At 31.0% G+C, this 24,500-nt stretch overlaps 1 protein-coding gene across 1 annotated transcript in view; it reads right to left on the reverse strand.

Annotated features, from left to right (window-relative positions):
- Positions 1-7,658, reverse strand: part of LOC145292232 (uncharacterized) — a 351,246-nt gene extending 343,588 nt beyond the window's left edge. Inside the window, exons 1-4 of the mRNA XM_080138555.1 lie at positions 7,362-7,658; positions 5,744-5,873; positions 1,830-1,856; positions 205-476 (exon numbers count right to left, since the gene is read on the reverse strand). Of these exons, the coding sequence (XP_079994681.1) occupies positions 205-476; positions 1,830-1,856; positions 5,744-5,873; positions 7,362-7,658 (726 nt within the window). The remainder of the gene's footprint in view (positions 1-204; positions 477-1,829; positions 1,857-5,743; positions 5,874-7,361) is intronic.
- Positions 7,659-24,500: the final 16,842 nt, after the last annotated feature.

Genomic DNA, 24,500 nt, shown 5'->3' on the forward strand with positions numbered 1-24,500 from the left:
ATCATAAGACTATATCAGTGTTCTAAAAACAACAGAGAAAATGTCCATTTGCGTGTTTGATACATAGAATACAACCAAATAAATTTAATAAATTGATAAGATTTTAATGTTTTGCTACATTTCAAAGTAAATATGAATAAATAAAAATAATTTTTATACATATATATAAACTATAAATTCAGTGAAATAATTGATACAAATTACCTTAAGATTTTGAACATGTCCATCAATAGCTGTCAAGAAAATGTCATACTTTTTTATACAGTGAGATTTTAGGAGTCGTATGGAGGCGCCATAAATGAGAGCATCCCCAACAAAAAGTATAATGGTCTTTTTCTTATCTCCAGCTTCTGGTGTCCATCCTCCTGCACCTGGTCGCATGTCAGCTTTATGTTCTTCATTACTGGATACTTTAATATCCCAATTTCTTATTAAAGAAGAATCCATCAAACCATCATTGAAAACGCAAAGGGATTCTAAAATAAAAATAACAATTTTCTTGCATAAATTATTGTTAATTAATTTCTTTCAAGTTTAAGAGAAAGTAGGAAGTAATTTTTAAGGATTTCTGATTTTTGTGTTTCGCGTGCACACACACGTGCATATTGTCTAGCCAGGGACAAAACAAGGTAGAAGTAAACTAGGGAGGAGTATTTTCTCCAAAAGTGATAAAAACCACTAATGATTGTATATATATATATATATATATATATATATATATATATATATATATATATATATATATATATATGGTGAAAAAAAAATGTTGTCTTGAAAAGACAACATGATTCCATTTCTGTTTGATGTAAACTGGTTTTCTTTTTGTTGTTGCAGACCATCTACTAGTTGTGTACAAATCCCAAGAGCGATAAGAGTCTTCTATCATGTCTAAAAGTGACACAATGTTCAACAAGTGAGATCAGAGATGCGCCACTGTACAACTCATGCTCTCTACTGATCCAAGTTATGACAACAGGACCATTGCCAGCACCCTCTAAATGTAAATTCAGACGGTTCAACACTTGAGGGCACAACTCAACAAAGTTTCCAGCCACGGTTATGGTCTTCGGTGTGGTTTCAATTGAGGGCCACATCATGCCACCTCTATCTTCGAAGTCGGCTTGAAAGTTAACACCAAAGTGTACCTGGATGTGCTGAAGAGTGTAGTGATCCCCTGGTTCAATCAGGTGGCTGCTGGCAGACCCTAGGTGTGGCAGCAGGACTCAATGCTGGCCCATAAATCCAAAGAGACTCAAGCTTGGCTTCAGAAGGATTGCTACGACTTTGTATCCTTCTCTCACTGCCCCCCTCTTTCGCCGACCTGACCCCTCCCTAGTTTACTTCTACCTTGTTTTGTTCCTGGCTAGACAATATGTGTGTGTGTGTGTGTGTGTTGGTCATACATGGAGAACATCACCAACATGACCTCCCACAACACCAAGATGGTGATTGACGCTGAAGGCAGTTACATCGAATAGATGTCAGCACAACTATATAATCAAGTTATCTGAACTGATTTTTTCAAAAGTTTTAAAATAAAGCTGTAGTGTTGTTTTCTTTAGGGCAACAAATTTATCGTTCCACCCTTTATGTATGATTGCAATAATTTATATTTATAACATATTAGATTCATTTTCTGAAAGTTGGATTGGAATCAAAACAGTAATGATAAAACCTTATGTATATGGAAGGATAGATAAATGGACATTAAATGAGTTATGATAATAATTCAAATGACTTTTTATAATTGTTAGTTTCATTTATTTGATTTTACAAAACAATAAAATTTGCCTAAAATTTAAAAAAAAAAAAAAATACTGTCTGCATACCTGTTATTGTTGGAGCTGGAGTTGTAGCTATTAAATATAAAATATATAAGTGAGTTTTAGTGAGAGTAAAAAATAGAAAGAAAGAAATCAAGTACTGAGCAATTCGTTTTAAAAGTAAATAGTAACTATAACATCATTCTCTAGTTTATAAGTTAAATATAGAAATTAAATCCTATAATTTTTAATGAATGCAAATCTATTATGAAAGCACTAAAAAATACAAAATATTAAAAAATACACTAAAAAATACAAAATATTAAAACAAGAACAAATGTTTTCTCAAAACATTACAGACGCAGAAGTAGTAGTAGTAGTAGCATCCCTAGTTGATATTTTGGGGTTAACTAGAAATATTCAAAATAACATAATACTGGACGTCAATTCATAAGAAACTATTAGAATTTTCTATCCACAGGCAATATGAATCTGGTGCGGCATTCACCCCGGTCAGGTTGAACTGACTTTTTCCAAAGGTAGAAGTTGCTAAGGAATTTAATTGACAAGAAGTCTCCACTCACATGTATATCCTAGTCAGGAGAGATAAATGACATTGTTAGTAATTTTTTTTGTGTGTTGTAGCTTTTCCAAGGAAACATTTTTGTCTTTGAACATGCAGTGTCACAATATTCCCAAATAGTCACTTTGTTACGTATTGACCAGTGTTAATGGTATGTCAGATAGCGAAGTCTATATATATGTATGTGTACATAATGTATTTTGAGTATATAATTTCTTTGTGTCGTCAAGTGTTTCATAAATGTCCCTTGTAGATAACTGCTTACACATATACATTACACATATAGATACAGTTTCAACAGGATATATAACATTTTATAAACAAACAATCCATTACAACAAAGGGATAGAACATCTTTCTAGGGAATTACATCAAACAAGAAAACATTGCCTTCATTCATTCGGGTCTCCATTGACAATCTGCAAACAACTGCAAAGAAGATTCCTTCCAAAGGAATGGCCAGGAGTCGCCAGTTATAATTTCAAGCATTTTTATTCCAAATGCTTTCCCATTGGAAGACTGTACACATATTAAATCTTACTCCTCTGCCATACAGGGCCCTGAGGCCTTGTCTCCAATGCTTCAACTCTCTCTCTCTGTCTCCCATCTCTCACTAAATTTCTGTCTGATTAACCATTGACTAATTCTGTATATATCTCTAGTATTTGCTTGGGATGATATAATTCAACTAACATCTTTTAACATGTAACTTTGAATCACGTTTTCAATCTATTATTTTTTATTCCTAAGGTTGCATTCTTGCTCTTTTGTTCTATTGTTCTACTCACACATTCCAAAGCCTTTAACATATTTGTGTTTCTTTATACCAACAAACAATCATGTTCTTTATCTAACATTTTAACTTTTAATAATAATAGTTGCTTTAGGAAAATCGACTATCAGCAAGGTAACCCGGTATCACCCCAGCATAATCTAACAACTTATCAGGTACTAATCAGGCCCAACATCATTTAACTTCGGTGATCCTATGAGAACCAGTCTGTTAACATGATTGGACAGTAGCTTATATTGTTGCTGACTAGCAAACAATGCCACTAACATACAACAAACAGCCTTACATATATAAAAGACTAGTAAAAAAATAAAAAAGTCAATTCTTCTTGACATTTAACTCTAGAGCGTCTGCTTAACTATAACCAAAATGAAACAGTGTGTGTAAGATCTGTTGTTGTTATATTTTTAGCGATATTAACATTTTTTAATTGCTGTTTTTTTTATTATTGCTTACTTTCACTACCTTAGTGATGCGGGAGTTACCTGCCCTTTGATAATTTGTTGCCCCTTTTATTGATGGGACATATTTCAAGAAAGATTTTTATTTTATTTTTAAATATGTAGGATTTAAATTCCATAAAAATAGGATATATTTGAAGTATTAAAGGACGTATGCTTTCATAACCCCTTATTGGGTACATTTAGAGATTTGGGAAGATATCCATTGTCTTTTCAGATAAATTTTATATAACAATACACTTTTAAATTATATATATATATATATATATATATATATATATATATAATTGTTGAGCTTGGCATTATCCGGATAAGTCTCCTTTTGTGAAATTGAACTTTCTCTTCTCCTTTTACATTTAGCTATATATATATATATATATATATATATATATATATATATATATATATATATATATATATATCACTGTCTGTCTGACGTAATGAACATTTAAATTTAAAATGTTTAAAATTCAACGCTATTTCACACGATTAATGGTAGCCGAATGGATACGGTCTCCGCTAATCGAGCCAGAGATGTCTCGTGTCGCGGGGTTCGAATCGTTCGACTGGTAGTAATTGTGACACCCTGCACTGAAGAATCCCGAAAGGATGAAACACTAGTGTCTGTAGGTATTTAATTATTATAGTAAAAAAATAATTATGACAGCCCCTTTAAGAAATACGTTTCTTATAGTTGAGCACTTTCTGTTGAATAAAAGTCGGTCAATTTAGCTCTTATGCGTGGATCGTCGTATAACGACTTGATCACTGTCTGTCTGACGTAATGAACATTTAAATTTAAAATGTTTAAAATTCAACGCTATTTCACACGATTAATGGTAGCCGAATGGATACGGTCTCCGCTAATCGAGCCAGAGATGTCTCGTGTCGCGGGGTTCGAATCGTTCGACTGGTAGTAATTGTGACACCCTGCACTGAAGAATCCCGAAAGGATGAAACACTAGTGTCTGTAGGTATTTAATTATTATAGTAAAAAAATAATTATGACAGCCCCTTTAAGAAATACGTTTCTTATAGTTGAGCACTTTCTGTTGAATAAAAGTCGGTCAATTTAGCTCTTATGCGTGGATCGTCGTATAACGACTTGATCACTGTCTGTCTGACGTAATGAACATTTAAATTTAAAATGTTTAAAATTCAACGCTATTTCACACGATTAATGGTAGCCGAATGGATACGGTCTCCGCTAATCGAGCCAGAGATGTCTCGTGTCGCGGGGTTCGAATCGTTCGACTGGTAGTAATTGTGACACCCTGCACTGAAGAATCCCGAAAGGATGAAACACTAGTGTCTGTAGGTATTTAATTATTATAGTAAAAAAATAATTATGACAGCCCCTTTAAGAAATACGTTTCTTATAGTTGAGCACTTTCTGTTGAATAAAAGTCGGTCAATTTAGCTCTTATGCGTAGATCGTCGTATAACGACTTGATCACTGTCTGTCTGACGTAATGAACATTTAAATTTAAAATGTTTAAAATTCAACGCTATTTCACACGATTAATGGTAGCCGAATGGATACGGTCTCCGCTAATCGAGCCAGAGATGTCTCGTGTCGCGGGGTTCGAATCGTTCGACTGGTAGTAATTGTGACACCCTGCACTGAAGAATCCCGAAAGGATGAAACACTAGTGTCTGTAGGTATTTAATTATTATAGTAAAAATATAATTAAATATATATATATATATATATATATATATATATTCTCTAACGTTTCTTTCTATAACATTCACAAAAATCACACACATATACATGAATTTTTATATAGAAAGATTTTGATATTTTTTTTTTTACAACATTCGAGATAATGATGAAAAGGTTGGCATGTTCTTTTGAACAGAAGATACAATGTAATTAACAATATCTACCCCTAGTACATTTCTGTAGCGACATTTAAAAAAAATTCAATCCATTATCAATTTTGTTTGTATTTTTACAAGAGTAAGATATCCACAGATTTACCATTAAAAAATTTGCTACATTTTTAGAATAGTAGAACATTGAAGTTTTAATCAAAATCATTTATTCATACTAAAATTAAATAGGCAATACATTCATAGTTAAATAATCTATATAAAAATTTGTTTCATAATATTTTTTTTTATATATATAAACACTTACATGCAGATTGGAAACATCCAATAACAGATACAGTTATATGCATTCGACAATTTCCTGATCTAAATTGAATTTTAATTGTATCTGCTGATGTACCAAATGGAATTATCACAATATCATTTGGACCATTTTTCTGAAAAGAATAATTAAATTTAATATATAATAATGTAGGTTATATTAGGTAACTAAAAAGTTTTGTCCATTTTTTTTTTATTAGCTATTGAATGAAGTTAAAATATATGTAAAATGCGTGCAGCAATTGTTTTAAAATTCAGACAGCCGGAAGTAGGAAAGTTAGACATAATAAAAAAAACTTGCATACCGTGCCCGGCCATCAGTTATATGCCAGACAGGAAAGGATGAAAGACTTCATTTGAGATTGTTTACTTTCTCACAACTATACCGCATCCTTATTCAATTGAATGATTACTAGTGATTGAAAGTGGGTTCTGTACAAAACTCCCAAACATTCCAGACATTGATTGTCTTCTTAGGATGTTATCTTCCACACTGCAAGACTGCTTATGCACCCATGCAAGATTATGCTTTGTGTCAGGTGGACAGATCGTCAAATGGTTTAATATGAACTGTAACCAATGGGTCAAACGGTCGCTGGATATCTATACTTGCAGCAATTGAAATATGTGCAACAGGTATTGTGCCAGAAAGAGCCAGAAAGAGATGAATCGTAAAAGGGTTTCCTTCATGACAATGCCAGGCCACATGTCGCACAAGTGGTCAGGGATACCACGAAGCAACTTGGGTGGCAGACTTTGTGCTATCCAACTTATTCATCTGACTTTGTGCCATTTGATTACCACCTCTTCCACTCGCTAGATAATCATCTTCATGGGGAATCCTTCACTAATGAAGTAGACTTGCACTCAATCATCATAGATTTTTTTACATAGAAAACCCCTGAGTTATACTGTAAGGGAATTGAACAGCTGTAGACATGTTGGCAGAATATGCTGGATGACAATGGTGATTACTTTGAAGATTAAATATAAGGTACACATACTGTGAAGCATTTTCTATTTTTTCTTTTAAAAATAGAAAAGACATTTTTGGTTATCTTGTATATACTATAGTAAGATAATGAAGTAATATTGATACAAGGCAACATAATGATTCATTTAATATGAATATATTAAAGCAGGATCTTCTCAGATATCATTAGCGAGTAAAGAAAATAGAAATATTAAGCAATTATAGTTTGAATCAATCATGTGATAGATTAAGAAAACGGAATTATGAAAATGTGAAAATATCTACAGGTGTCTATGTGAAATGTCTTGTCTCATAGCCACATGGAAAACTGAATGAACTTAGGAGTATATATATGTAATAAACCCACGAGTTAGTTGAATTGAGTTAATAAATTGATAGTTTAAATAATTTACAACATTTATAGTAATCAATTAATTCATGAAGATATCAGCCATGAAGACAAAATTAAGGATGGTACACATGCAGAAATCCAAAAAGAAACACTAAGATTTATTGGAATAAACATCAACCAATATAAAAAAAAATTATCAGAAAAGTTGAAAATTGAATAAGAGGATCAACAGTTATTTCTTTTGTTTCAATCAAATTTGAACTAATTTACAAAACCTACCTTGAATCTTTCTATCTCTCCATCGATTCCACTAAGAATAACATCAAATGTTTGAACACATTTACTTTTTGGCAGTTTAACAGAGGCCCCATAGATGAGAGCATCACCAACAAAAAGACTAACTGTCTTTTTCTTATCCCCAGCTTCAGGTGTCCATCCATTTCCACCAGGTCGGATACCAGCTTTATGTTCTTCATTACTAGATACTTGAATATCCCAGTTTCTTATTAAAGCCGAATCAGCCAAGCCATCTTGTTTTACACACCAAGAAGCTAATAAAAGAAAAGAAATACTCATTATACTTACGTTATTTAATGCAACAATTCTATTAAAAAATGCATTAACGTATAAAAATTTCTTTACTATGAACTATTCAGAAATTTTCCATAAAATTCATATTTAATATAATTAAATAGTTCTTATTTACAATGTTTTCTTTGGACTTATTAAAAAAGCGTTACTATCTTTTGCTCCTTAAATAGATTATTTCCCCTTGCCTATCATTTAAATAATAACCTCCCTGTATTCGAATGTAACCCCATACGATTGAGCAAGACAATTTCCTTCAGCCAATTACTATGCATTATTTTTGTGATAACCCGATCCAAATACTTTTGAACTCGAAAAGATTTCTTTTGTCCTTCTTTTATTTATATGCTGTTTTCATCCTCATAAGACACTAAGAAAACTTTTCTTTTTGAATTAGCTTTTAGTTGAATCAGATCCATTCAAGGACCCATCCAGTTCAGACATTAGAGGGACTGATTTCCACAATCAGTTGATTTTGAATTATATAACAAGCCCAAATAGTTTTGCGAAGACGTTTCTGGTGAATATTTATATCAGTTTTTTGTAATTCTGGAATTCATTCAGCTTTTGTTTTCATTTCACCTGTTATCTCTGACATTTCTGGTTTGTTTTCATTTCTTTTACTTATATATATATATTTATATATATATATATATATATATATATATATATTTATATATACATTTGACTGCTTTATGATGTACCCTCATTTCCAATACATAAATTGACCACTGTCTTGTGTACTTTCTTTACACTCTAGTTTAGCTTATTGTTCCAGTATTTGTCAAACAACAACTAAATTACTTTTGTCACAAATCATTGTCGTCATCATATATTGCTACTACGTTTTGACCAATGTACTCACTATAGTTTTTTCAGGTGCATTATTTGTTAACTATTTTTGCTTAAATATGATTGTTGTTGATTATGCATGTACCTTATGCATTTACATCTGATAACTTATAAGTTACATCAACTAAAACTAATAATCAACAAAAATCATATGTAAAAATGAAAAAAAAAAATCATTGTAAATGAACACCAAATATGTAAAAGACGGAGGACACATAGTCGAAATGTAGTTGAAATACTGTTAATGGCAAAAAAAGTCTGAAGAAAAACAATAAAAATAAAAGAACCCAAAATTCCAGACTAAAATTAATAAAAACTAAAACTCAGAAATTATTTCATGGCAATTGAATAGCAAACTCGACTAATCTTTATGTATTTAAAATATTTCAGGCCAGTCAATGCATTGTGATGGATAGAAATATTCAAATAATTCATACTTAATGCTAAAAATAATGCTGAACTAAGTTCTTTTAAAAATAAATAAGATAATTTGGGACATTATTAATATCATTCATATTTAAAAAGAGTACTTTTATATAATGTTTGGTTTATATATTAGGTTGGTGCGAAAACAATATCGTTTTCTCATATATGTTACTTTTATATATGATTTCTGAATTCATTCATTGGTATATATAGCCATGTTATATATCATTTTGAAGCGCGTTATTTGCTCTATTGAATCGTGTTATTCATAACCGTTCTCAATCTCTTCATTCATTTTTGCAGGCTTTTCGACAGCATGGACAAAATTCAAATTCGCACGACTTTTTTATTCCAGTTCAAACTAGGCTGAAAAGCTGCTGAAACAGCTCGTGATATCAATGATGCATTTGCTTGAGGAACCACTAACGAACATGTTGCACAATGGTGCTTCAAGAAATCTTGCAATGCAGACAAAAGCCTCAAATATGAAGATGGTTATGGCCAGCCGACTGCAGTTGATAATAAACATTTGAAAGCCTTAATTTAAGCCGATCCTCGAAAAACCACACAAGAAGTTGCTGTTGAACTCTAGGTCATCCACTCAACAGTCGTTGGCCATTTAAAGCAAATAGAGAAGTCAAAAAAGTTGGATAAATGGGTACAGTATGAATTGAACAATAAACAAAAAATCGTTGTTTTGAGGTGGCTTCTAAGCAACAAAAAAATGACCCATTTCTTGAGCGGATCATGACATGTGATGAGAAGTGGATTCTCTACAATAACCGACAACATTCAGCACAGTGGTTGGATGCCAGAGAAGCTCCACAACACTTCCCGAAGCCGAAATTACATTAAAAAAAAGGTTATGATGACTTGTTTGGTAGTCTGCAGCTGGTCTCATTCATCACAGCTTCTTGAAACCAGGCTAAATGATTATGGCGGAGAAGTACTGCCGACAAATTAACAAAATGCACCTGAAGCTCCGATGTATGTGCCCGAAATTAGTCAATATGAAGGGATCAATTTCCGTCCATGACAACACTCACCTGCATATAGCTCAACTGACTGAAGCTGAACGAATTGGACTATGAGACTCTGCTTCATCCGCCATATTCACCGGACCTCTCGCCCACCGATTATCACTTTTTCAAGCATTTCGACAACTTCCTGTGTGAAAAATGCTTCAAAAGTCAAGATGATGCCGAATCGGCCTTCAATGACTTCATCGCTTCCATAACTCTGGATTTCTATGCTAATGGGATAAATAAAATTGCTTCTTGTTGACAAAAATGTGTCGATTTTAATGGTTTTTATTTCGATTAATAAAGTTTATTATGAAAGGAATTATGATCTTTTGAAGTTTAATGTAAAAAACGACATTATTTTTGCACCAACATAATATTAACACCTATTATGTAATTGTCTCTGTCAATTTCGAATACTCTCAAATCTACTGTGCTAAATCATACTCCAATACCATATAAAGTCAACCATGATTAAAATAGCAACTTGTATTCAAATAATTGGATACAATGAAAAACAAAAAAAATTAATAAAATCAGTGTTTAATTAACGTCACTGACTTAAAAAAAATCATCAGTAAAAATTGAATTTGCACTTTGAACAAGCACATTGTTTTATTAGTGCCACCGATTTTAAAAGAAAACAAACAAAAATGTTATTTTTTAAACATCAGTAAAGACATCTGATCTATAAAAATTTTGCTTCAGTTAATGAAATGATTTCCAAAGAAATTTGCCTTGAGATAAATTTGGAAAACAATTTCTAAAAGCCATTCACCAAACATCAAAATGTAAGACAGACATTAAACCGATGATGATGATGATGATGATGATGATGATGATGATGATGATGATGATTCATAATGTTTTAGCATTAAATAATCTGGAAAAGGTTGATATGAGATAAAATAAATGAAACGATTCAATTACTCATCATCATTATCATATTTATTATTAGTAGTTGATTAGTACCATTGTTTTATCATCATTACTATAAAAAGTATGGTATACATTGTTTTAATAATATTATTATTTTAATAATCACAGTGATTATGACTATATAACATAAGTTAAGCAATGTCCAGCTTAATAAAGTACTTTGTTGAGTAACTGGTTTCAGCTCATCTAAATGAAGGAAAACGTCAAAACCACTTCATTAGAACTATATCTACTTATGGAAAAAGCTTTATGACCTCAACGACAACACTATTAAAGCTAGCTGATGAAGGCAATTCTAAGTGCACTTAATATAACGACAGCATACAGAGATGGCATTTGTGATAATGTCCTATCCTGAACTTGCACTTCCTTTCTGGGTAAACTCTCCAAGGAAAGCTTGCAATCTAAGTGAGTGACACGGTGTGTATCATCTAAACCCAAATTAACCAATGATGAGCCTCTTATGTTTAGTTCATCAAGAAAAGATTATCTTGTTCATACCTTTATAAAGAAGTAGAGCTAATGAAGATATAACAATTTAAAAAATACAAAACAAAAAACTGACTTTAAAAGATAGGCATATTATAAGTAAATTGAATTTTTAGCACGGAAATCTTTACTTACCTGTTGCAGGTGTTGTTGTGGCTATAAATAAAAGAAACGTATGTATAGAAAATTATAATGTTCAGATCAATCTATTATTACAAAAATATAAAAGTGGAGATGCATGATTAACCTAATACATAGTAAAAATGAACATTAAATCGCTTATATTGATTTCAAATCGGAAATCAAAATTTACTTCTCGCTATGCATAAAATAACAGAAGATGACAATAAAGTCACTGATTGGCTGGCTTATTCCTTTAAGGTAACTCTCTTAGGACTCATGTGAGTCACTCTAAAAACTCTTGAAAGCTGAGTTTAGGCCTCTTCTGCTGCTTTTAACTTTCCTCTTAACCCAGCAAGACAACAGCTGATCCCTCAGTGACAAAAGCTCTCTTTTATAGTCACTGAGAGCCAATCCATTCTTTCTTCAACTTGCCAGGTACCGACCATCTAGGAACAAGATTGATTACATCTTGATAAATCTCTAGACAGGCAGTTCAGATTTACCCATCACTTATTCCCGGATTCGAACCTTGGTTGTAACTGGCCTGTGACAGAAGCCCATGAAGACACTGCATGCAGAAAAGCCTTTACTTCCACATAAAAGGAATGAGAATCAAGAGAAGTCAACATGCAAGTGGTTACTTAAACATTCTTGACTAGATAAGTTCTCACACGGCACATATTTACAAGCATAACATTACATAACCTCCTTTCTGTACAATCACTGTTTTTTGTTATATATATATATATATATATATATATATATATATATATATATATATATATATATATATATATATATATGTATATATACATATATATATATATATATATATATATATATACATATATACATGTATATATATATATATATATATACATATATATATATATATATATATATATATATATATATATATATATATATATATATATATATATATATATATATGTATTCAAACAAATGTTATTGAAGAGCATGGAATTCTTGTTTTATTATCTTCCTTTTCATCTTTTCCAATATCCGAATAGTTTTCTTTCTGTTTTTTTTTTCAAAATTGTATAAGTTGGATCCATAACGAGCGTTTTCGACAGATATACCTCTATTATCCTTAGGCGTGTTGTAGAAATTATGTTTTTCCTAATTATATATATACATATTTTTATCATGGTCACGTGGTGGCTTATTATGAATTAGGTGGTTGGACGGTTTTTTTTTCCTATTAAAATTTTTTTTTTATATTATATTATATATAGAGTATATTAATTTATTGTATATTTACATATTACATATTTAAAATTTTAAATCTGCTACACAAAGCATTTTAAAATATTTCGACTATATTCGTAAATAATCTGCGTTTTTTGTTTTGTTTTAATATACAACGCTTCGAGTATTTTTAGTCTATTAACATTTTTCTCGCCTTGCAAAACCTTAGTGCTTTCTACCATGATTTTTCGGAATTCCGAATGATGGCAGCCATGTTTTCCCAAATGTTGCGATATCGAACGATTTTAATAGCTTGAAGAATCTGCATGAGTTCTTTTATGGATTTTATGTTGTATTGGCACGGTAAATACGGTGTGATGAGTTCATTAATTTTTTTAGATAAGTTTTATATTTAGGTTGTCACCTGTGAGATTATGGGACGAAGTGGAAAATTAGGTTTATGGGTTTTTACGTTGACATATAAATATCCAGGTTTATAATCTCCAATTATTAGAGGGAGTTTTAGATTGTCTATTACAGCATTATTCGCTGTGATAAGTTTATTTACTTGAGTTTTTAAATCATTGACAGAACTTTTTTCACTTTCTTAAATTTTCTAGGATTCAATATCCTAGGTTCGATATCGCAGCATTTGGGAAAACATGGCTGCCATCATTCGGAATTCCGAAAAATCATGGTAGAAAACACTAAGGTTTTGCAAGGCGAGAAAAATGTTATTAGACTAAAAATACTCAAAGCATTGAATATTAAAACAAAAAAATATAATATAATATAATATCAATTACGAATATAGTCGAAATATTTTAAAATGCTTAGGATAGCAGATTATGTAAATATGTAAATATACAATAAATTAATATACTCTATATATAATATAATATAAAAAAAGGGGGAAAAAGTCCGCCCACTTAATTCATAATAAACCACCACGTGACCATGATAAAAATATGTATATATATAATTAGGAAAAACATAATTTTCTATGCCTGAGGATGATAGAGTTATCTCTGTCGAAAGCGCTCGCTATGGATCCAACTTATACAATTTTGAAAAAAAAACAAACAAAACTATTCGGAAATTGGAGAAGATAAAAAGGAAGATGATAAAACAGAAGAATTCCATGCTCTTCAATAACATTTGTTTGAATGAGAACATGCTGCCTAAATATACACAATATCTATCTATCTATCTATCTATCTATCTATCTATATATATATATATATATATATATATATATATATATATAACATTATTGCTTGCCAAGTAAAATTACTCTAAAATTACATACAATTGTTGTATTCCTTCTCACGGAACCGGTTGCACCATTTCTGTTTCAGCGCTTATCTATAGGATTATTACTGCATTCTCACATGCAAGAATTGAACTTTCAGGGTAAAATTAATTACAATAAATGTTAAATGTTTACAAAATTAATATTCTAAATGTTTGTCAGGAAAAATATGTAATTAAAAAAAAGACAATTGAAAAGAACTTTTAAAATTTTATTCAACTCAATTTACACGAATATCTTACTTGACTAAAATGTAAATGGATTTTAATAGTTTTTATTTAAGAATTAACGCAAATAAGATTGTTAATCTCCTTGTTAGTTGAATATGAATATGAATCAAATGTAAGAAAATTCCGTTCAGTGCAGCAAAATATGTGAGACAACCCTAATCCTCGAGTGGCCTCTTGGCCTTGATAAGTGGTGATGCCTATGTAAAAAAAAAAAAAATCAGAAACAAAAACTATATACTCACATGCTTCAAAACATCCAACAATAGATACAGAAACAGACATCTTGCAACCATGGTTCTCAGGAGTAAAGTGGATTTTTACTGTGTCTGCTGTTGTACCAAATGGGAAGCTTACAATGTCACTGGGACCATTGTTCTGCAAGAAAGATAATAATATACTAGCAGGACCCATTAACCAGTGTCGCCCGGTGATAGTATGCAAAAAAAAAAAAAAGAAAAAAAGAACATGTACTCATTGTCAAACTTCTGGCACTTCTGCAGTTTTAAATCGGTTTTTCCATGATTCTCGGTGGGCAATGCTCAGCGAACAAAAAGAAACGCGAACGAGCAGACATTAAAAATAGAAAAAATAAGTAAGTTGAAAGAGTTGACCTTTGCGAACTTTACCAAACTCCTCCGTCAATTTTGGGTCTAAACACTTGAAATTTCAGATGTAGATTACCTGGACACGAGTCAAATTTTTAATATATATACATATGCAGATAAAGTTATGAACAGTTCATAGTGCCCGAGCAAAGCTGGGCTGAACTGCTAGTATATATATATATATATATATATATATATATATATATATATATATATATATATAGTAAAAAATTTTATGTATACAAACATTTTTGGCTACAATTATGCATACATATTTCAGCCTTGTTTAAAGTGTAAGAAACTAGTTTTTAAGTAAAACATGTATGCACATATGTAGCCTAAAATGTTTGTTTAAGTAAACATTTATACTAATAACCCTAGAAACACTTTTTCTCTCTTTTTTTTCTCTACACACACACACACACACACACACACACACACACACACACACACACAATTATATTTATATAAGAATATGTGTATGTGTGTGTATGAGATCTTTATTGCTTATTATGCTACCAGAGATTTCTTGCCAGATTGAACAATATCATTAGCCATTGACACGTCAATATTTTGAGAAAACAGTTACAAAGGAGTTTCTCCAGGAGCCAACTCCCACTGCCAACCCATTTCAGGATGATGTATATCTTATTGCAATGTGGCCAGGATAAGCAACTGATCCTAACAAAATTGTGACCGAGGTGTTACACTCCTGATTTTTGAACTCTTCTTCATGGTTGGTGCAGCTGTTAAATCATATGACTGAAGAAAAAGAAGGTCTTGTTTGATTGGAATTGCAGTGTCACAATACCAATCTTTAAGAGAAAAAGGCACTCCTGCTGAATGCAACAATTTGATTTCTTTTGCACACAATGAAAAGTTTTGAGCAAATTGTTAACCGCTAAGTATGGGAGATTGTCATAATTATGCAAAATCTATGGGATTTCCTTAAGAAGTGTGGCACAACAAATACCTTCCATGCTGCATGGCTCTTGATGGAAAAGTATTGAAACAACTGCATTATACTTTCCTCAACTTGGAAAACATCTCTGACTGTATGGGACACGATGTGATATGGCATCTGCTGCAACACCATGACATATCCAACAGCTACTTCACTGAGTCAGACCACTATGACTCATCAAAGAGTCTGGTGTGAACTGCCACTGGAATGTCTAAGGACTTTCTTATCATGATTGGTGTACACCAAGGTTCAGTCTTCTTGCTGCTATCACCAAAAACCTGCACTACCCCATGCCCCTGGTATGCAAATGATGTCCTGTTCGCCTCAAAAGGTAAATCTGCTTTGAATTGCCAAATTTTATCCTAAATACAGAATGCTCAGATCAATGAAACCCGGGTACACTCAAGATACACTGTAATGTATATATATATATATATATTAAAAGACAATCCCAAGACTCTTGATATCAATGTAAATAAGCTCGTCACAGGTGTCAAAAAAGGATTTGGAAGAAGGAAAATGATTTTTTTAATGATTATAACCTTTTGAATATTTCCAAACAGTAATGATTTATATTTTGGACAAAATTTTTTTTCTCAAAGACAAATCAGACATTATGTCAACTCTGTGACAAAAAATGCAGGTCAGCAGCCATGATGAAAAGTCATGTGACAGTGCTTTTGTATGTGCCATAGTTGCAGGTGAATCTGCTAAAATGGAGAAGATATTAAGAGATACTGGCATGCTACCAGATTAGTGTTAGAACTAGACTAGGGAGATGGCTTTGTTGAGGAATCTAATTGCTGAGTAACAATTCCCCAAAGAAGTTCTAAGCAAGCAATGATTTTAGTGACCACTGGTAAAACACACATCACAGAATATTATTTCACTTGTTTATGTTACATCAAGCAATGATCATTAATATCCTGTCTAGTGGCAAAATCTACGGATGGCACAGGAGCTAACAGTATCGCCTTAAAACATGTGCTATTATATGTATTAAAAAATATATTAAAATACAGATGTTTGGGGGCATAACATTCCATAGTATTCTTTTTAAAATAAAAGAATTTAAAAAAATCATGTAGAACTTTTATAAATATTACGGTTTTTTGTATATAATTTACCTTAAGTTTTTGCACATGTTTTCCTTTGCCATTACTGAGATAGACATCATATTTCCCAACGCACTTGCTCTTTAGTAATCTCATGTTGGCCCCATATATGAGCGCATCACCAACAAAGATGCTGACTGTCTTTTTCTTATCTCCAGCTTCTGGAGTCCATCCTTGTCCACCTGGTCGGATAGCAGCTTTATGTTCTTCATTACTAGACACATCAATATCCCAGTTTCTTATCAAAGAAGAATCAGCAAGACCATCTTGTTTTATACAAAGAGAAGCTGAAACAAAAATATAAATACATTCATATTATTTTTTATTAAAACCGTGTTTGGCATTGAAAAAATAAAGAAAATGCATCTACATCTATTGTTATTTTCAAATAAAAAATGTGATACATTTGTACATATAATTGTAGACATACCTGTTTCCGTAGAAGGTTTTAGCGTTGCTGAAAATGTAAAATAATAATATTACAAACTGTTTAAATTTGTAAAATACGTCTTTTATCAGTGAATAAAATTTGACTGATTTATTGAATTAGAAGTTAACACAATCATTTGAAATGTTCCATTAATTCTCAAATTTTTTGCCATAAAAATGATGGAAACTTATCAAATATTGTTTGTATGAAAATGAATATTAAATAACAAATGGATTCTTCAATGAATAGATTTATACATACTAACAAAATGGTTTAGCAATTATAATAAGATATAGCATACATAAAATCAAAGCTAAGTAAGTAGTAAACTACTTTTTAAACACAAAAATGTTTTACACATGGATTGTAGAAAACAAAATCTTTAAATAGTTGAATGTTTCTTTTTTATAATAAATTTATTTAATCAAATTAAATATTTATCTAAAAGGATTTATGATAATAAAAACTGGATTTTACTCCAATTTTTTATTTTTTCAGATTACTATCGATTAAATATCGAATTGTTAGATCATAGATTAAAACAAAATTGTATTAGGTTGAGAACAAAGTTCTTGCTGGATTTTAAATTTTCATTTCAAATGATGCATTTTCAAATGGGTTTTCGATATAATACCTTTACTTTATATATCATTCAAAAGAGCGCTTTTCGTTCTATCTAATCTTTTAATTTAAAATTGTTTTAAAACAACTATGTCTTATTTTCACAACACTGATTATAAGATGGGAAAAAAGCAAATTCTCACAGTTTTATTTCAATTCAAAGTAGGCCAAAAAGCTGATGAAACAGTTTGTGATATCAATGAAGCATTTGGCCCAGGTACCACTATTGAACGCAAAGCACAATGGTTGTTTAAGAAATTTCGTGATGGCAACAAGAGTCTCGATGATGATGAGTGTAGTGGTCAGTTATCGGATATTGACAATGATCAATTAATAGCCTTAGTCAGAGCCAATCCATGCACAACTGTTCGAGAACTTGCTTCTGAATTAGACGTAACATATAAGACGATTTCCAACCACTTGAGAGAGATCAAAAAGACAAACAAACTTGATGAATGGGTGCCGCATGAATTGAACCACAACTAAAAGAAACAATGTTATGAAGTGTCATCTTCTCTTCTTTTACACAATATGAATGGCCTGTTTCTCAACCGGGTTGTGACTTGCGATTAAAAGTGGGTGTTTATAACAACTAGCGATGCTCAGCTCAGTAGTTAGATGCTGATGAAGCTCCGTGACACTTCTTGAAACCAAAGTTGCACCAAAAGAAGGTCATGCTGACTATTTGGTGATCTGCGAATGGTCTCATCCATTATAGTTTTTTTAATGCAGGCAAAACCATTATAGCGGAGAAGTACTGTCAACAAATGGATGAAATGTATCAGAAACTTCAACAACAACACCTAGCATTTCTTGACAAAAAAGCCTAATTCTCCTCCACGATAATACCCAACTATATGTTGCTAAACCAACCCTGCAGAAGTTGTACGAATTGGGCTATGAAACTCTGCCTCATCTGCTATACTCTCCAGACCTCTCACCTATCGACTACCACTTTTTCAAGCATCTCGATAACTTTCTGTGTGGGAATGCTTCAAAAACCTAAGCAATATCAAAAATGCCTTCAGCGACTTTATCGCCATCAGAACACAAGATTTGTATGTTACTGGCATAAATACACTTGTTTTGTGTTGGCAAAAGTATATTGATTTTGATGGTGCTTATTTTGATCAATAAATTTTTATTTGAACCGAATTCATCTGAATGAATAAAAGTTAAAAACTGCAAGAACTTTTTTGTCAACCTGATAATTTCTTGAAGTGTATTAAGAGTGAAGGGTATTTTTTTCAATATAAAATGATCTTTTTCTATAAATAAGATAAAATAATTTTTTTCTACATATAAGAAAAAATAATTTTTTTCAATACCTACTATCTATCTACTATATAATAAAATGATTGCAGAAATTCCCCTCTGGACCAAATTACAGTAGGTTTGCAATAACAAATGCCACATAAAAATTTATTAAACTATTATCCACCGTCTTATGTAACTTTTTAACATCGTTACATACACATTTATTCGTTATAATAAAATCCTACCGTCCTTCCTACGAGCAATCAAGTCTACTTCTCTCCGCAGGACACTGCTATCCCCACCCCAATTTCTTTTTGGGTTCATAGTCTTTGTGGGTGGGTATGCTGACAACATATCAAAGTTAAACTTGGGGCAAATACTTTGACAATCCCTCCCTCATAAATGGGGTGTCTATTATGAAAGCCATTCTTACCATGGCGAGGTTGGATGTGTCTGTTACATACGATGTTCTTAACATGAGGAGGTAAGGAGTGTCTATTCCGAAAGCTGTTCTTAACATTAGGTCGTTGGGGATTGACCACCAACAACCTTAGTTTAATTTTTTATGAGGGGGGTACATGCTTCCACCGGACAATGCCAGTTAACGAGTCCTGCTATTATAATATAAAATGATATTCTTGGGATTGATATTTCTCGAAAATGGATTCTCTAAGAAAATTGTCAATTTGAATGTTTTGAAACATCAGAGAGCAAAATATTGTCACATTGGTGTGACACAAGGATATAAATTATTTGCTCATCTTTATTTCAATTAAGGTTTTGTAACAAATGGCAAAGCATCTGAAAGAAATGTAGAAATACTTAAGAAAGTTTGATAAAAGGGGAAGTTTATAATAATTTTTATGTTGATGGCAAGTATAATAATGTAGAATATTTAGTAAAATAAAATCTCAACAATTTCAGCTCAGAAGTTGTGGTTGCTCATGTCAGGATAGATTTAGTTGATTTTAATAAATTAGAAAGTTGCCACAAGATCGATATAAATTAGGAATTAAGCAATGAATAGTTAAGACATGTAAGGAGCAACAGCAAGAGAGAGAGAGAGAGAGAGAGAGAGAGAGAGAGAGAGAGAGAGAGAGAGAGAGAGCGAGAAGGAATGCAAGGTTCACTTAAATAAGAGAAAGAATTGAAAATTGACATTGCTTTATATAGATAGGTATGTTGATATTTCAGTAGTTTAAGTTTTTGCATGATAAAAATGTAATACATATTGCCATGTTACGTAATTTATTATAGATTACTTCCCTTGAATAAGAACTCTCCAGTACATAGCTATAAATAGTTATCTATGTTTATAAAAGAGAAACTATTTTGCTCTTGTGTTTTTGTTACAAAAAAAAAAAAACTATCATGAGCAAGAATTTGTTTATCCGTCCATCAGATACCATGGAAACTATTTCTGTAGGTGTATTTTCAATATTTCAGAATTGATTTAAGTTGTAGTGGCCGCTACATATGGCCAAAACAAATCTTCGGCAGCAACATTCCATAGCAATCATTTTTTCAAAGCCCAAGTTTATCAGAACACGCACGCACACAATGTTGCAATTTGCCTATCTGCACACATGGAATAAAGGAACTACATTGCATTTCATGCGAACTGATACAGCAATATGGAATATTCTAGAACACCTGTATATACGGATTCGTCCACGAAAATCAAATCAGTTTCTCTTTAGATTTGTTCAGCCTGACACATGTTAAAGAAACTCCGTCCTTGTCAGACATTAAATCACCAAACATGACTTTGCACACGTCATGCACCTTAATTCTCATCATGGAAAGTTACCATATCGAATGAGAATTAATTCTTCTTAAACAAATTTTTTTTCGAACTACTGTTTTCTTTATGCGATGAACACACACACATACACACACACACACACACACACACACATTTTGCTTACATGGTTTAATGACTATTTCCTCTTAGAAAATAACCACGTATTACGTGCGTAACTTGAGTCATAAAAGTCAGTAATCTTCATGCCATTTTCATGAGGTCCTCATTTAACCAAGTTTGCATAATGAACACTTATTACAAGAAAACACTAACGTTAGAACGATTTGAATTAATATTCCTCTAACACGTAAATAAATGTTGTTATTTCATATCAATATAGCGATCTCGAGTTCTTTGTCAAGTGACATTATTTTCCGGAGTTATTCATATTTTTATTTTATGTATGTGAGGATGTGATTTGGAGAAACCCTTCTGTTAATCAGAGATCTCATTAAATTTATCTTTACCAGTCCCGCGGATACTTTACTACTTTTGACTTCTAGAGATACCTGCAACTGCAACCTCGGTCGAAAATATGATAGATTCCTCTTACATTGGTAATCTCCCATTTCAAAGTACATTAATTATTGAAACTCGACTTTCTAAATAGTTTTTTTATCAGGATAAAAGTTAACAACAAGGTGGTCTATTTTTTTAGAAGAAAATAATTTGATTTAAAGAAATTTTCTAAAATTATGTATTTTGATTTTTCTGTATTTATTGAGAATCCCATTTTGGTATGCTTGTTATTTATTATAAATCAATACAAATTGATCATTATTAGAAAAGTTTGATGATAATTCTTTTGAAAATTATAATTTATTCATCAGATTATTTTAATTCAATCAATTTGTAACATGAAAATATATTCTTTAGAATTTGTAACATGAAAATATATTCTTTAGATATATTAAACACAATTGAAAAAATCTTTCAAACACTGAAAAGACAAATTATTCTGAAAATTAAAATGATACGTACAAGTCGTTGTTGTGGCTGTAAAATAAAAAGAATAGTTGCACGTGAAAAGTTTGGTTCATCTGTTTTAAGTTAATGTCAAGCATAATATCTATTGAAAGCTATCTATTGTATGCAATTAATTAAATCCAAGTTGTTACTTTCTCCTCATAACTGGTGGGAAATCGTATAATTGAATAATATTAATATCAGAGATGAATTGAACTGCATAGACAATTCCACAATTCAAGATGTTAATTATGCACTCCTCAAAAAGATCATTTAAAAGTAACGGAAGATTTTCACTATAAAATGTTATGAATTTTTAATCCATATTTTTTTGTAATGGACCCAAATTACACATGAACAAGTTTTAAAAGATTATATAAAAATTAAAAATTATTTTATTTGTCTGAGTTATTGAAGTTAGGTATTTCAGCTAGTTTGAAATAATTGTTATTTTATACATGTAATACATTAAATTCCTTTTTAAATAGTTCAAGAGAAACTTTTTATTTCTTTTACTATTTCAGTGCTAGCAGATTCCATGTGAGGAAATTCTATATTCCAAATTTCATGATGTTGACCATCTTACAATTTATTCTTTTAATTATGTTGACACTTACTATTTTGAATAAATTGTAAGATGGCCAACATCATTATTTCCAAGAAATATGTATATTCTTCTTTATTGTACCTGAAAACCAAACAGCAATCACTGTAGATCTGCTGGAATATAAAATAACATCAGATCCAATATATGCAGATAGAACATATGCCAAATTCTATAAAATAAAATCTACAAAATGCCCACCTGCTATTGCAGCATTGGACAATTTAACACATGACATGTTTAATATGATTAAAAATTAAAAAGAAATCTAAATATTCCAATCCTAAAATCAACAAAATAAATAAAATATTAAAAAAAAATATGTAATGACCCCAATTTTCAGCTGACAAAACTATGAATATTTACATTACAGCATGAGTTACAATACTGACAGCAATTTAATTATGAATGAACTGAAAAAATTACAAACTTGCAAATGAAGAAGACGTTTATAGCATAAATGCATCTCCTTTGAATAGTTGTTTCCAAATTAATATTCAAGTCTACACTCTGAAATGCCCAAGATTTACTTTAAAGGACCACAAACCCAACTTTGGAAGTAACCCTACAATTAGATTGATCTCTCCTTGTATTTAAGGTATAGGTAACATTAGTAAAAAGATTTTAGATAGAATATTGGCAATAATAAAACCTAAAGTAATTCCTAATCTATGGTCTTCATTCGGTGAAGTTCTAAGTTGGTTTACTGAATAACCTAAATGTAAGAATAATAAGTTTATAATGCTCGACATTGATTCATATTACTACTCAATTTCTTCAAAATTGTCAAATAAAGCATTAGGATTTGCGAAAGCTTAAACTAATATTACAAAATGAAAAAAATGACATAGTAAAATTAGCCATAAAAACCTTAATTAGATAAATACTGGACTAGAAAAAACAAAGAATTAAACTTTGATATTACGATGGATCTCTGGACTCCACAAAGATTACTGACTTAGGTCTCTAAAGTCTTATTGAGTTAGCAAAAAAAGAACCAAGTATAAGGGGAGGGTCTATATAGAGATAATGCACTATTCTTCATCAACTCTGGCAATAGAAATTTAGAAAAAATATTCAAATAATATACAATTTCTTTAAAGATATTAACTTAAAAATAACCATGAATAAAAATCATAAAATAGTAAATTTTTTAGATGTCACTCTTAACTTAATTAAAAAAAATATGTGAACCATACCATAAACCTAACCAAACTCTATATATAAACCAAACTATCCAATCTCAATGAAGAAATCAATTATACCCAGCATATCAAAAAGAATATCCAAATTATCCCATAATGAGCATATATTTAATAGCAAGAAAGAATATTATAATGAAGCATTAGCTAGATCAGGATATTGATTCGAAATAAAGTATATTAAAAATGAAAATAATATATTAATTGAAGGGAAGGAAACAAAACCGAAACCATCACATGTTGCTTCATACAATATGGCAATGGGTAAATATAAGTCTAAAAATAGTAAAAAAAATAAAACTTATTTCAATAATTTTGAAGAAAACAATATAAGAATGTCTCCAAATAATAATAGAAATAAAAATAAAACGAAAAATAGATATAGAAATTGCATTTGGTGTAATCCACCTTATAGCGCACACATAAAATAATTTGTCGAAGGAATTTTTACAAATTATTGACAAAAACTTTACAAATGGAACTAATCTAGGAAAAACCATAAACTGAAATAATGTTAAATTATCTTTTTCTACAACCACTAACTTACTGAAAACTATAATAAGTTCTAACAGTTCAAAAATAGACAAAGAGATTAATGAAGGCAGTTTCTTAACTAATCAAAACATTGAAGGAAATTCACTTTGCAACTGTATAAATATT

The sequence above is a fragment of the Euprymna scolopes genome, chromosome 13, assembly GCF_053919585.1.
Source record: "Euprymna scolopes isolate OS-2025 chromosome 13, ASM5391958v1, whole genome shotgun sequence".
In the NCBI taxonomy this organism is placed as follows: Eukaryota; Metazoa; Mollusca; class Cephalopoda; order Sepiida; family Sepiolidae; genus Euprymna; species Euprymna scolopes.